At 42.4% G+C, this 13,189-nt stretch overlaps 1 protein-coding gene across 4 annotated transcripts in view; it reads right to left on the bottom strand.

Moving 5' to 3' along the window:
• Window positions 1–13,189, bottom strand: part of TFDP2 (transcription factor Dp-2 (E2F dimerization partner 2)) — a 220,455-nt gene that overhangs the window by 11,995 nt on the left and 195,271 nt on the right. For all 4 annotated transcript variants that reach the window (XM_011958086.1, XM_011958087.1, XM_011958088.1 and 1 more), the window contains 3 exons: window positions 11,899–11,967; window positions 6,326–6,477; window positions 1,884–2,050 (listed from right to left, as the gene is read on the bottom strand). In XM_011958086.1, coding sequence (XP_011813476.1) covers window positions 1,884–2,050; window positions 6,326–6,477; window positions 11,899–11,967 — 388 coding nt within the window. The remainder of the gene's footprint in view (window positions 1–1,883; window positions 2,051–6,325; window positions 6,478–11,898; window positions 11,968–13,189) is intronic.

Raw genomic sequence — 13,189 nt, 5'->3', positions numbered from 1 at the left:
TCTCAAAAAAAAAAAAAAAAAAAAAAAAAAAAAAAGATTTAACCAGGCATGGTGGCACACATCTGTGGTCCCAGCTACTCAGGAGGCCGAGGTGGGTGGATTGTTTGAGTCTTGGAGTTTGAGGCTGCAGTGAGCAGAGATTGCGCCACGGCACTCCAGCCTGGAGAGCAAGACTCTCTCCCCTCCACCACTGCCCTGCCCTGCCCCCCACAAAAATCACAGTGATACCACTTCACTTCTGTAAGGATGGCTATAATTCAAAAGATGTATAATGACAAGTGTAGAAAAGGATGTGGAGGCCAGGCACGGTGGCTCACATGTATAATCCCAACACTTTGGGAGACTGAGTCAGGCGAATTCAGGCCAGGAGTTCCAGATCAGCCTGGCCAACATGGTGAAACCCTGTCTCTGCTAAAAATACCAAAACTAACCAGGCGTGGTGGCAAGGTGCCTGTAATCCCAGGTACTCAGGAGGCTGAGGCAGGAGAATCACCTGAACCTGGGAGGTGGAGGTTGCAGTGAGCCAAACTGCGCCACTGCACTCCAGCTTGGGTGACAGAGTGAGACTCCATCTCTAAACAAGTAAATAAGGATGTGGAGAAATTGGAACCCTCATCCATTGCTGGTTGGACTGTAAATGGTGGTACAGGAGCTTTGGAAAACAGTTTGGTATTTCCTTAAAATGTTAAACACAGGGTTACCATATGACCCAGCAATTTCACTCTTAGGTGTATGTTTTTAGAGCTAAAAACATACGTTTACACATAAACTTTTATAAATACGTTAACAGCAGCATCATTCGAAATAGCCAAAAAGTGGAAACAGTCCAAATGTCTACCAACTGATGAATGGATAAACAAAACGTGGTCCATCCATACAATGGAATAGTATTTGGCAATAAAGAGGAATGAAGTACTGATGGTGCTACAACACGAACGAACCTTGAAACACTGCACTACGTGAAAGAAGCCATCCACAAAATACCCCACGCTGTAGGGTTCCGTTCACACAAAGCATCTGTCTAGAATAGGCAAATTCATAGTGACACAAAGTAGATTAGTGGTTGCCAGGGGCTGAGGGAGAATGGGGGAATAGAGAAAGACTGTTAACGGTTTGGGTTTCTTTTTGGGTTTTTAAATTAAAATATTCTGGAATTAGATAGTGGTGATGATTAGCAACCTTGTGGGTATACCAAAACACCACTGACCTGACATTTTTAAATGGTGTATTTTATGGCATGCGAATTCAATCTCAATTTAGAAAAGCTACAATGATATAATTTCAGACCCACCTGATTGGGAAAATAGAACACTTCTACTCTGCTGGGGAAGTGTAATTTGGTAAAATCAAATTGAAAATTTTTGGTATCATCTAGTAAAGCTGAAAATGTACCCAACTCTGACCTAACAAGTTCAATCTGTACGTTTGCATGTGGTCACTGGGATACATGGATAGGAATGTTCAAAGCAGCACTGTATTTGAACATCAAGGAATCGGAAACAAACTAAAGGTTTATTTTCAGTAAAATAAACAGAAAAGCTGTGATGTAGTCATATAATGAAATTTTACACAGGAGTAAGAATGTATGAATTACATCTACATTATATACTATTACATCTAAATTGGCTCACTAAGCACTACATTTGACTCTTCAGAGAGATGTAGTAATTCCTAGTACCTAGTTTAAATAGATTGTTTCATAACATTACATACTATTACATAATCTAATTTTTGAAAAAATGGTCCTAAAGTGTTAAAGGTTTCAGTCTGTTGACACAAGCACAGATGTTCTAAAATTTTGCAATTTTCTATAAGAAAGGTTTTCACAAGTTTGGATTCAACATTTAATCAGGGACAACACATGAAAGCATCAGTTAACATACCTGTGATATAACCTTCTAAAGCCTTTGGCACCAGGGATTTCGCAAGTTTCAGATCCTCCAGAGAGCATTTGCCTGACTCCAGGCCAAATGACATTCCCATCCGCTTTAGTACTTCTATGTCATCATGGATCTCAAAGGTGTTGTCAAAATTGAAAAGATACTCAAACCTGCATCAGGAAACAAAGTAAAGGGTTTTTGGTGGTGCTGGAGAGGTCTGAATAGTTTTGTATTCTGTACTTTAAGTAACAGAATGGGGGCCTAAATCCAGCTATAGTGCTAGAAATGGCTACCATTTAGAGAGCCACAAGTCATTCTGCTCTGTCAGGGGAATGACATCTCAAATAAAACACTTTCCCAATTAAAACAACATTCCTCTGACAGATGATAGAAATCCACAAACTTTAGCCCTAACGCTGTTGCAAACAGAGGATAGAAATTTTGTTCTAAATCCAGTACTTTTCAAAGTTGCCTATAGCTTTGCCACAAAAGAAAAGCCTTTCTACTTTAATATTACAATATCCCTATTCCGAGTTGACCTGTTAGCTTTGAGGAAAAAAAAATTTTGAATGCTTACTTCATTTTCTTCATGAGTCAACTGTTAGCTACAGCCTACTTTAGATAAGCAATAAATAGAAGACTTTCAATAAATGAAAACAACCCCAAATCCTGTCCTGAGACGCTAAGGAGTAAAATGTTTTAAGAAAAAGTGTCACATGTAATACAAGCACATTTCCAAATATGCTTGAAAAGCACCCAAACTGGATGCCCAGCTTCCCAGCAGCCCAACACACTTCAATCAAGAGGCAAAAGAAGGAAGACACAGTCCTTCTGACTCCTAGGCTAGGTCTGGAACACCTTCGTCATGGGCTGCAGGGACAGGGTTCGGGGACAATGGTAGGTTTCACCTGGTCATGAAATTCTATTAAAATCATATGAGGGTAAAACTTTATACCCTATTTAAGATAATTTGAACAACAGATTATCTTAGGAGCAAAAATTATAATTTGAAGCAAAATACCAATTTAAGTAACCTATATGAATTTGATTAAAGTACAATAACAACTTTTTAAAAAAATCTGAAGTGGGTACCTGCCACAGGGATGATTTCAGGCATCTGTTAAAAGCAGATCGCTTTGTAAATGTAATCCTCATTGTGGAAAGCCTCCCGGCTAATTATGGGGAAAGGTTGCATCACCAAAGTAACTGAAAGATAGGGTTTTTGGACCTATGTTGGATAACAAGCTTGTACAAGCTACTCAGAGCCTCCTTCCCTCCACTCAAAGGAAGGCCAAGGAAAGGGCATGAGTCAGGGACCACCCAAGAGATGGAAGCCTCACCAGATTCCAGCCTGGGGGAACAGTGTCCATAATTCCCCTAGGCCAATGATTCCCAGATTTTCCTGTCATTCTTTTTAGACTTAAGAGACTAACCTAAGAAGATAGTTTTGTAATTCTCCATACAAAACAAGAGACTAACTAGAGAGAGTAACTAGAATGCTGTTTTGTGTTTTTTATCTGAAAAGATGCTAACCATTTTCTAGAATTCTCGGTTTTCTTTTTCTCTTTTTTTTTTTTTTGAGACGGAGTCTTGCTCTGTCGCCCAGGCTAGAGTACAGTGGCATGATTTTGGCTCAGTGCAACCTTTGCCTCCTGGGTTCAAGCGATTCTCCTACCTCAGCCTCCTGAGTAGCTGGGATTACAGGCGCGTGCCACCACGCCTGGCTAATTTTTGTATTTTTAGTAGAAATGGGGTTTCACCATGTTGGTCAGGCTGGTCTCGAACTCCTGACCTTGTGCCTTGGCCTCCCAAAGTGCTGGGATTACAGGCGTGAGCCACCACGCCCAGCCTGAATTCTCAGTTTTCTGAGACTGTTAATGGTCCTCTTTGACATATATTTATAAAGAACTTGCAAGTGTGTGGAAAATAATTCAGGTATCTACCACTTACTGACCACTGGGCTGGGTTCTATATTAATTTATCCGTAACTTTTTGAAACTGGCAAGGTAAATTCTGTAATTCTTATTTTTGTGGAGAAAGGAACACAATCTCAGAGAGGTTAAGAAACTTAAGAGGCTGGGCGTGGTGGTTCACGCCTGTAATCCCAGCACTTTGGGAGACTGAGGTGGGCAGATCACGAGGTCAGGATATCGAGACCATCCTGGCTAACACGGTGAAACCCCGTCTCTACTAAAAATACAAAAAATTAGCCAGGCATGGTAGCGAGCCCCTGTAGTCCCAGCTACTCGGGAGGCTGAGGCAGGAGAATGGCGTGAACCCAGAGGGTGGAGCCTGCAATGAGCCAAGATTGCACCACTGCACTCCAGCCTAGGAGACAGAGTAAGACTCCATCTCAAAAAAAAGAAAGAAAGAAACTTAAGATTAAAAAATGGATCAGCTTTAGATGGCCAAGGAGGTGTGCACCTGCAGTCCCAGCTACAAGGAAGGTTGAGGCAGGGGGACCGCTTGAGCTCAGGAGTTTGAGGCTGCAGTGAGCTATGATCATGCCTGTACACAGCCACTGCACTCCAGCCTGGGCAATAGTGAGAACAGTGAGAATTCACTCTTTTTTTTTTTTTTTTTCTCTTTGAGACGGAGTTTTGCTCTTGTTGCCCAGGCTGGAGTGTAGTGGCGCAATCTTGGCTCACTGCAACCTCTGCCTCCTGGGTTCAAGCGATTCTCCCACCTCAGCCTCCCGAATAGCTGGGATTACAGGTATGAGCCACCACGCTAATTTTTGTACTTTTAGTAGAGACAGGGTTTCACCATGTTGGCCAGGCTGGTCTCGAACTCTTGATCTCAGGTGATCCACCCGCCTTGGCCTCCCAAAGTGCTGGGATTACAGGCATGAGCTGCCACACCCAGCCAAGAATCCACTCTTAAAAAAATATATTGGTCTGGTTTACTTCATAAGCTACACAGTCTCTAATATTTCCTTTTGTGTCTATAGTCTCAATTATCAAATAGTTTTGAAATTCCTGCTGCTTTTCTTTCTTTTTCTTTTTTTCTTTTTGAGACAGAGTCTTGCTCTGTCATCCAGGCTGGAGTGTAGTGGCACAGTCTTGGCTCACTGCAACTCCTGCCTCCCAGGTTCAAGCGTTTCTCCTGCCTAGGCTTCCCTAGTAGCTGGGACTACAGGCGTGCGCCACCAAGCCTGGGTAATTTTTCCATTTTTAGTAGAGACAGGGTTTCACTATGTTGGCCAGGCTGGTGTCGAACTCCTGACCTCAGGTGATCCACCGGCCTCAGTCTCCCAGAGTGCTGGGATTACAGGCGTGAACCACCGCGCCCCACCGACTCTTCTTTTGTGTGTGTGCCTTCTTACTGAAGTGGCCCGGAATCTCTGGACACAACAGAGACCGGCAGGGGGCGCAAGAGCGCCAGGAAGAAGAGTGGGAAAACAAGTGGCAGTGAAGCCCAAAGGCAATGTCATGGCTCTAGGAGACGGGAGGTTCTGGTCTCCCTGGGACAGTTCTGGGGTATGCCTGTGGTACCGATGCAATTATTAGAGTCTTCTTTTGCATTAATAAATCCCAATTTGAACAATAAATTATAGGCTGACCTTTTGTAACAGCAGCTAACATTTTAAAAATGCTTACCTCAAGTCATCATAGACATTAACTTATTTAATCCTCAAAACAAGGCTGGGAAGTGATAGGGGCCCCAGTATCATTCCTATTTGTTCTTGAGAAAACAGAGCTTTGCAGCAGCGAAGTGGGGGAGCCACAACTGGTACATGCATCCGTCTCACTCTGCACCCTATATATACTCTTAACTCTTTTATGGTACTGGTCGACAGCCTGAAGACCACTGAGAGAAACTTTTTCATGAATGGTAAAATACATCACAAATTAATTCTATATTTTAAAAAGTGCTACTTATTTGCCATGATGAATATTATCATTGATCTTAGTTAAAATGTAAAAACACAATTTAAAGAAAGCAAAGAATGTGCCAGCATTTTCATGTCTATTCATACATTCATTAATAAACAGAAGCATGCATAACTATGATATAGCAAAACAAAGAAATAACTGGTTTAATGCCACATGTTGACCTACAATATTCCCATAATAAACTGTGACAGTGAATCACCAATGAATCTACCTTGTCCCAGACCCACAGTCCTGGGCTAACTTATCACAGTTATTTGCTCAGACTTACCACATACATGCAGCATGTCATAGGTTGGGCCCAGACACCACCATACACATATAATACAGACAGCACAGTGCCTGGCACAAGACACGGGACCGTAGAGGGTGAGGGTTGGAGCACACACTAGTGCAAGATTGCACCCAAGGTTCAGGAGGTGTTTCATATGCCCCAAGGAAGCCAGCCTTGGAGGGGTGCAGATAATAAAGTGCATCCTTCTTGAGTTTGCAAATGATATGAAAATGTTAACAGAAGGCCAGTCCTGCACCCATCCCTAGTTCTCCACTCACTTGTCACTGGAGATGCTGCAATCTATGACTGTTTTTCTGCTTGTATTGATGATTATGAATGGCAGCTGAATGGTAGAGTTCAGAGCCGGCGGGCCCTGGTTTTGCTGCTCATTTTGTCGATTTCTCTGTACCAGGTTTTTGAAAGCGATTTGCTGTAATGATCAATAAAAAGAATGTGGTCAAATGTGCATAAGTGAGTTGGAATTTAAAAGAATTAAGATATAGTTTAAAATTAGAGGTTTAAAGAGAAAGCCCACCTGCACTAATGAATTAATTTAAAAAATTAAACATTTCAGAAAGAATGATCTAACTCAATAAATACATTTTTCCATCATCCATAGAAACAGAACCTCACAATCTGGTAGAGAACCAGTAGGCACCTGGAACTCTTCAGCAAGCGACACAGCAAGGGTGATACCATTTATCTAACACAGACTCCTGAGAGTTTGGGGTCAAATATGCCCTTTAGGATGTCTAGCCCAGGGATATGCAAACATTTTAAAGCCACAAAATCCTTTCTCCAAATAAAATATCACAGGAGGTCGGGCACAGTGGCTCACGCCTGTAATTCCAACACTTTAGGAGACCAAAGCAGGTGGATTGCTTGAGTCCAGGAGTTTAAGGCCAACCTGGGCAACATGGCAAAACCCTATCTCTACCAAAAATACAAACACTAGCTGGGCATGGTGGTATGTGCCTATAGTCCCAGCTACTCAGGAGGCTGAGGTGGGAGGATTGTTTGAACCCAGGAGGCAGAATTTGCTGTGAGCACAGATCATAGCACTGCATTCCAGCCTGGCTGACAGAATGGGACCCTGTCTCAAGAAAACAAAGCAAAACAAAAAAACTCATGTAAAACAGATGGAAGTGGCACTGTTTAGGCTGGCTGCAGTGAGGCCAGGTCCTAAACTCTGCCACCTCTGCCCTGAAGCATAGCCACATGGTTTCTAAGGCACCCCCCCAAAACTTCTCAGCATCCTCTGGGTACAGTCTGGAATCCAGCCCCAGCCTTCTCCAACCTGACATTTCTAGATGAGGTAACTGAGGCTCAGCACTAATTATAAGATACATCAAGGCCTAAATCTTTTTACTGGATCTTGCTGCTACTTTTAGTTATAACCATTACTCAAAAGCCAAAGAAAGTGATCTCCCTTTTAGACGGAAGCTGCAGTGAGCCGAGATCGCACCATTGTACTCCAGCCTGGGCAACAAGAGCAAAACTCTGTCTCAGAAAAACCAACCAACAAACAAACACACAAACAAATAAGTTATCATTATAACTTTTTTTTTTTTTTTTTTGAGACGGAGTCTTGCTCTGTCACCCAGGCTGGAGTGCAGTGGCCAGATCTCAGCTCACTGCAAGCTCCGTCTCCCGGGTTTACGCCATTCTCCTGCCTCAGCCTCCCGAGTAGCTGGGACTACAGGCGCCCGCCATCTCGCCTGGCTAGTTTTTTGTATTTTTTAGTAGAGACGGGGTTTCACCGTGTAGGCCAGGATGGTCTCGATCTCCTGACCTCGTGATCCGCCCGTCTCGGCCTCCCAAAGTGCTGGGATTACAGGCTTGAGCCACCGCGCCCGGCCATTATAACTTTTTTAAATAAGGCAAATGTATGACAGAATTTCATAGCTAGACTGTATGCAGTTCAAGTTTTTCATCTGGTCAAGAAACAGATAACATTTTAAAAGTTCCTCAAGTCAGAGCCATTCATTCCCCTTCATTAGCTTGTTATATCTTGTCACCCTGTAGTGATAAATTTATTTTTTACATTTTAGCAATCTTGTGATCAGTATTGTTTATTTCAGGTTCTGGGCCTTAACTAAAGTTTCAGTAAGATTACTATTATTGGCCAGGCATGGTAGCTCACACCTGTAATCTCAGCACTCTGGGAGGCCAAAGTGGGAAGTTCTCTTGAGCCTAGGAGTTCGAGGATGCAGTAAGCTATGACTGTGCCACTACACTCCAGCCTGGGCAACAGAGGCCCTTTCTCAAGAAGAAAAAGAAAAGAAAAAAGAAAAAAAGGAAAGAAGGGAAGGGGAAGGGGAAGGGGAAAGGGAAGGGGAAGGGGAAGGGAAAAGGAAAGAAAAGAGAAAAGAACAGAAAGGAAAAGAAAAGAAAAAGATTACTATTATCTTAAAATGGCTGAGTGCTATCTCCCCAAAAAGGGAGCATCTACTCTTTGAAATGCACCAAAAATAATGAACACCAATTTATTGTAGACCTAAGTATGTCCAAAAATCACTATCAATAACTAGCACTGTCAGTATCATTACCAATCATTATTGAGGTTATGCTTCGTTATTTTCTGTTGCTAAATAATTTATTGCTTAATTCATTTAATAATGAGGAAAAGTTATGATTAAACTGTGGAACTGAGAAAAAGAATTAAATGCTTACATACTCCTGCATAGCTTCTCTTCCCTTTTACTAGAATACACATCTCAAGAGGTGTTCCTACACTTTGCCTAGCCTGGTGTCCCTAGGGCCACAAGAGGACCTCGGTATATGGGGAAATATAAGCAGTGATAACTAATGACCCTTATATATCTGTGATTCACTGTTTAATGCTGTGCATATTTAATAGTATCAGTGGTTTTTCAAGTGAAGAGAGCAGTAAAAACATAATGTTTATTATTACTATTATTATTTTTTGAGATGGAGTTTTGCTCTGTCGCCCAGGCTAGAGTACAGTGGTGCGATCTTGGCTCACTGCAACCTCCGCCTCCCAGGTTCAAATGATTCTCCTGCTTCAGGCTCCCGAGTAGCTGGGACTACAAGTACCCGCCACCATGCCCAGCTAATTTTCGTATTTTTAGTAGAGGTGGGGTTTTACCATATTGGCCAGGCTGGTCTTGAACTCCTGACCTTGTGATCCGCCTGCCTCGGCCTCCCAAAGTGCTAGGATTACAGGCGTGAGCCACTGCACCTGGTCATGATGTTGTTTTTTTAACATTGTCACAAATTTCATATACCACATAACGTTATTTTGGATAGAAAAAGGAAAAATAATTTCCCACTTATTTTGAACTAACTTATTTGTTGCCCTTTGAATGATTTCCTTTGGCCTTTTTTTCTTTTTCAAACTCATTAACATCTATTTCAGAGGCTGAACAGCTTTAAGTGTGTTCATTCATTTTCCTGTGTGTTTGTTATGGAAAAGGTTTAAGGGCTGGAAGGGGCAATTATAGAGATAAAAGTAGGATATTGGGTTTATCTGCAGGTTTGCTTTACTCACACCATTCTTCTACTGCATTACCAAAAATAAAAGAGAGGTGGTAGCAAGTAGGTAATAGTTACCTGTGTCATGTGACATGAGTGAGTTGTGACATTAGCTTATATAAAAAAAAATCAAGTGAGCTTAGCCATAGCAAATGGATTAATTTACTTTTTTTTTTTTTAAAGACAGTCTTGCTCTGTTGCCCAGGCTGGGGTGCAGTGGTGCAATCTCGGCTAACTGCAACCTCCACCTCCCGGGTTCAAGTGATTCTCTTGCCTCAGCCTCCTGAGTACCTGAGATTACAGGTGTGCATCGCCACACCTGGCTTTTTGTATTTTTAGTAGAGATGGGGTTTCACCATGTTGGTCAGGCTGGTCTTGGACTCCTGACCTCGTGATCTGCCCGCCTCGGCCTCCCAAAGTGCTGGGATGACAGGCGTAAACCACCGCGCCCGGCTGCTTAATTTACTTTCTATGACAACTTCATTTATTTGATGAAAGGGAAAAAACTGAAATGCTAGGAGGAAATACTTTTCTTTTTTTTGAGATGAAGTTTTGCTCTTGTTGCCCAGGCTGGAGTGCAGTGGGGTGATCTCGGCTCACTGCGACCTCTGCCTCCAGGGTTCAAGAGATCATCTTGCCTCAGCCTCTCCCAAGTAGCTGGGATTACAGGAATGTGCCACCATGCCTGGCTAATTTTTTGTATTTTTAGTAGAGATAGGGTTTCCCCATGTTGGTCAGGCTGGTCTCGAACTCCTGAACTCAGGTGATCTGCCCGCCTCCACCTTCCAAAGTGCTGGGATTACATGCGTGAGCCACCATGCCCAGCCTTCGGAAATAAGTTTTATGTTTACCAGAAGACCACAAGTTGATTTAAGTTATACTTTGGGTTTCACTTTAATGTTTAGAGAGACCTGTTTCTATAAGTGTTGACAGCCAGGTTGCCCCTGGGTGGAAATCTTCTATAAATATTTGGTTTGAGAGACAGTAGAGGAAAAGAAGTTTAGGACTTTAAAAAATAAAAGAACAGTGTTCATGGTACAGAGGTAAACAAGGAAAAAATATTCAGTTTCATTCTTTGCATCAGGCATCTAGAGATGGGAAAGTCCTACACACATGAGGGTGATCTTGCCCAGCACCATTCTTTCTGATAGGCAGGTAACTGTAGGCATGCTGATAAACAGGTTTTTAAAAATAACATGCCAAAAAAATTCAGCTCCAAAATGTTCCACAGTTTTGAGGAAATTCCAGGAAGGCCCCAGCACAGGGTTTGGGGTACGAGTTGCTAGGGGATACTGCAGATAATTATGCAGGGATAGGGACAACAGAGAGGCAGCCAGGGCGAAGAAGATGGCAGCACGGGAGTTCAAGGAGGAGGGTTTGGTAGAATTCTACAGGCAGAAGCATAGGAATAAACTGTCCATTTCAGCTTACTTTTTTTTAAAGCTGCACAATATTCTCTTCAAACATAACATTATTATTAATTATATATAACATATATTATGTATATAAAAATATATATTATATATACATCATATATATTATATATATAATATTTTATGTGTGTGTGTGTGTATATATATCACCAGCCTAAGTTTTGGTATTTCTATAAATCTTACTGAATTAGACCCGGTGCAGTGGCTCATGTCTGTAATATCATCACTTTGGGAGGCTGAGGCGGGTAGATCACAAGGTCAAGAATTCAAGACCAGCCTGGCCAAGATGGTGAAACCACATCTCTACTAAAAATACGAAAAAATTTGCCAGGCGTGGTGGTGGGCACCTGTAATCCCAGCTACTTGGGAGGCTGAGGCAGAGAATGGCTTGAACCCAGGAGGCAGAGGTTACAGTGAGCCAAGATCGCATCACTGCATTCCAGCCTGGTGAAAGAGCAAGACTCAGTCTCAAAAAACAACAACAAAAATCTTACTGAATTATGTCATGCCATTCTGTCATTTACTGATAAGTATTACAGGCAGATTTGATTACTGTACTTGAAGCACCTAAAATTTAACTAGCTTCACTAGTGGATATTCCAAATTCAGGTTAAAATTAACAAACACAAAAAGACACTTGACACTTCATGTTTGGAGAGGCCTGAGTGTCAACGGTGAACTGCTGCCTGGTGTAAGTCATACACAGGGCAGGGAAGCTGCTGTGGAGCTGAGATGATGGCAACAGATGGGACCATCTTAAGGCAAAGCACGTGGATGGCAACAAGCTAGGAGGTAAGAGAGGCTGCTCTGGCGTGGGCTCACCACACACTACTCAGAGGCACCACAATTAGAAAACACACTGACTCCAAAAGGCAGGAAGTGGAGAAACAGGGAAGGTAATGAAAACATCTTGGCATCTTTACCTGTAGAAGAAGTTCTTGCAACTGGGCCCGCTTCTGCTTTATCCGTTCTATCCGCCTCTGCTTCTCTATCTTTAAAACATTGGTTACAAAATAATATGAACACAGGTAGAGTATAAAGTATCATTCACTTTCCAGGTCCCTATTCTGAGATAACCATTTTCCCTAGAGAAACTCAACCCATTTTAACAATATGAATAAAGACAAATCATATCTTTGTAGGGGGCAGGGGTTGGAGTGAACCAGTAGGCACAACATCAGATCTGTGGCAATTGTCATCAAAAATGAAATCATATACTTAATGAATACTTGTTAGCAGTACTTGTTGCAATTATTATTCAAGTTCTAATCAAAGTAATAGCACCACTTAGTTTATACTTACTCTATCTGCCAACACAACAGTAAGCATTTTACACACATTATCTTAATTCATCTTCACAAAAACCTTATGAGTTAAGTCCTGTTGTTATCCACTTTGCACCGAAGGAAATGGAGGCATAGAGGGCTTGAGTAACTACCCAATGTCACGCAGCTAGTGAATGGCAAGAGTCAAGATTTGAACCTAAACCCTCTGGCTACAGGGACTCTATTATTAATTACTTTGTTATATTACTCCTCTGAGAATAAGGCAAGATCTTATTTACAATTTCAGTTTAGCTGACTCTCCAATGAGGACAGCTGATCATACCGATATCTCACACATCATGGTAGGCTGGGCGTGGTGGCTCACACCTGTAATCCCAGCACTTTGGGAGGCCAAGGTGGGAGAATCACTTGAGATCAGGAGTTTGAGACCAGCCTGGCCAACATGGCGAAACCCCATCTCTACAAAAAATACAAAAGCCGTATGTAGCGGCGTGCGCCTGTAGTCCCAGCTAATTGGGAGGCTGAGACACAAGAATTGCTTGAACTCGGGAGGTGGAGGTTGCAGTGAGCCAAGATCATGCCACTGTACTCTAGCCTGGGCAACAAAGCAAGACCCTGTCTCAAAAAAAAAAAGAAACTCACTTATTGGACAAATTTTCCAGCTTCAAACCACTGCTTTTTTTTCTCAATCTGATAACTACTTAGAGAAAATAGACATTAGGGTCTGAACTTCCTTGCAGCTGAGTTCCTCACTGTCTCCTTGGGCAAAAGCCAATGACATCTATTAAGAAAATTTATGGGCCGGGCGCGGTGGCTCAAGCCTGTAATCCCAGCACTTTGGAAGGCCGAGACGGGTGGATCACGAGGTCAGGAGATCGAGACCATCCTGGCTAACACCGTGAAACCCCGTCTCTACTAAAAAATACAA

The sequence above is a fragment of the Colobus angolensis genome, unplaced genomic scaffold (assembly GCF_000951035.1).
Source record: "Colobus angolensis palliatus isolate OR3802 unplaced genomic scaffold, Cang.pa_1.0 Scaffold46, whole genome shotgun sequence".
Taxonomy (NCBI): Eukaryota; Metazoa; Chordata; class Mammalia; order Primates; family Cercopithecidae; genus Colobus; species Colobus angolensis.
This window is presented reverse-complemented; position numbering and strand designations above follow the sequence as displayed.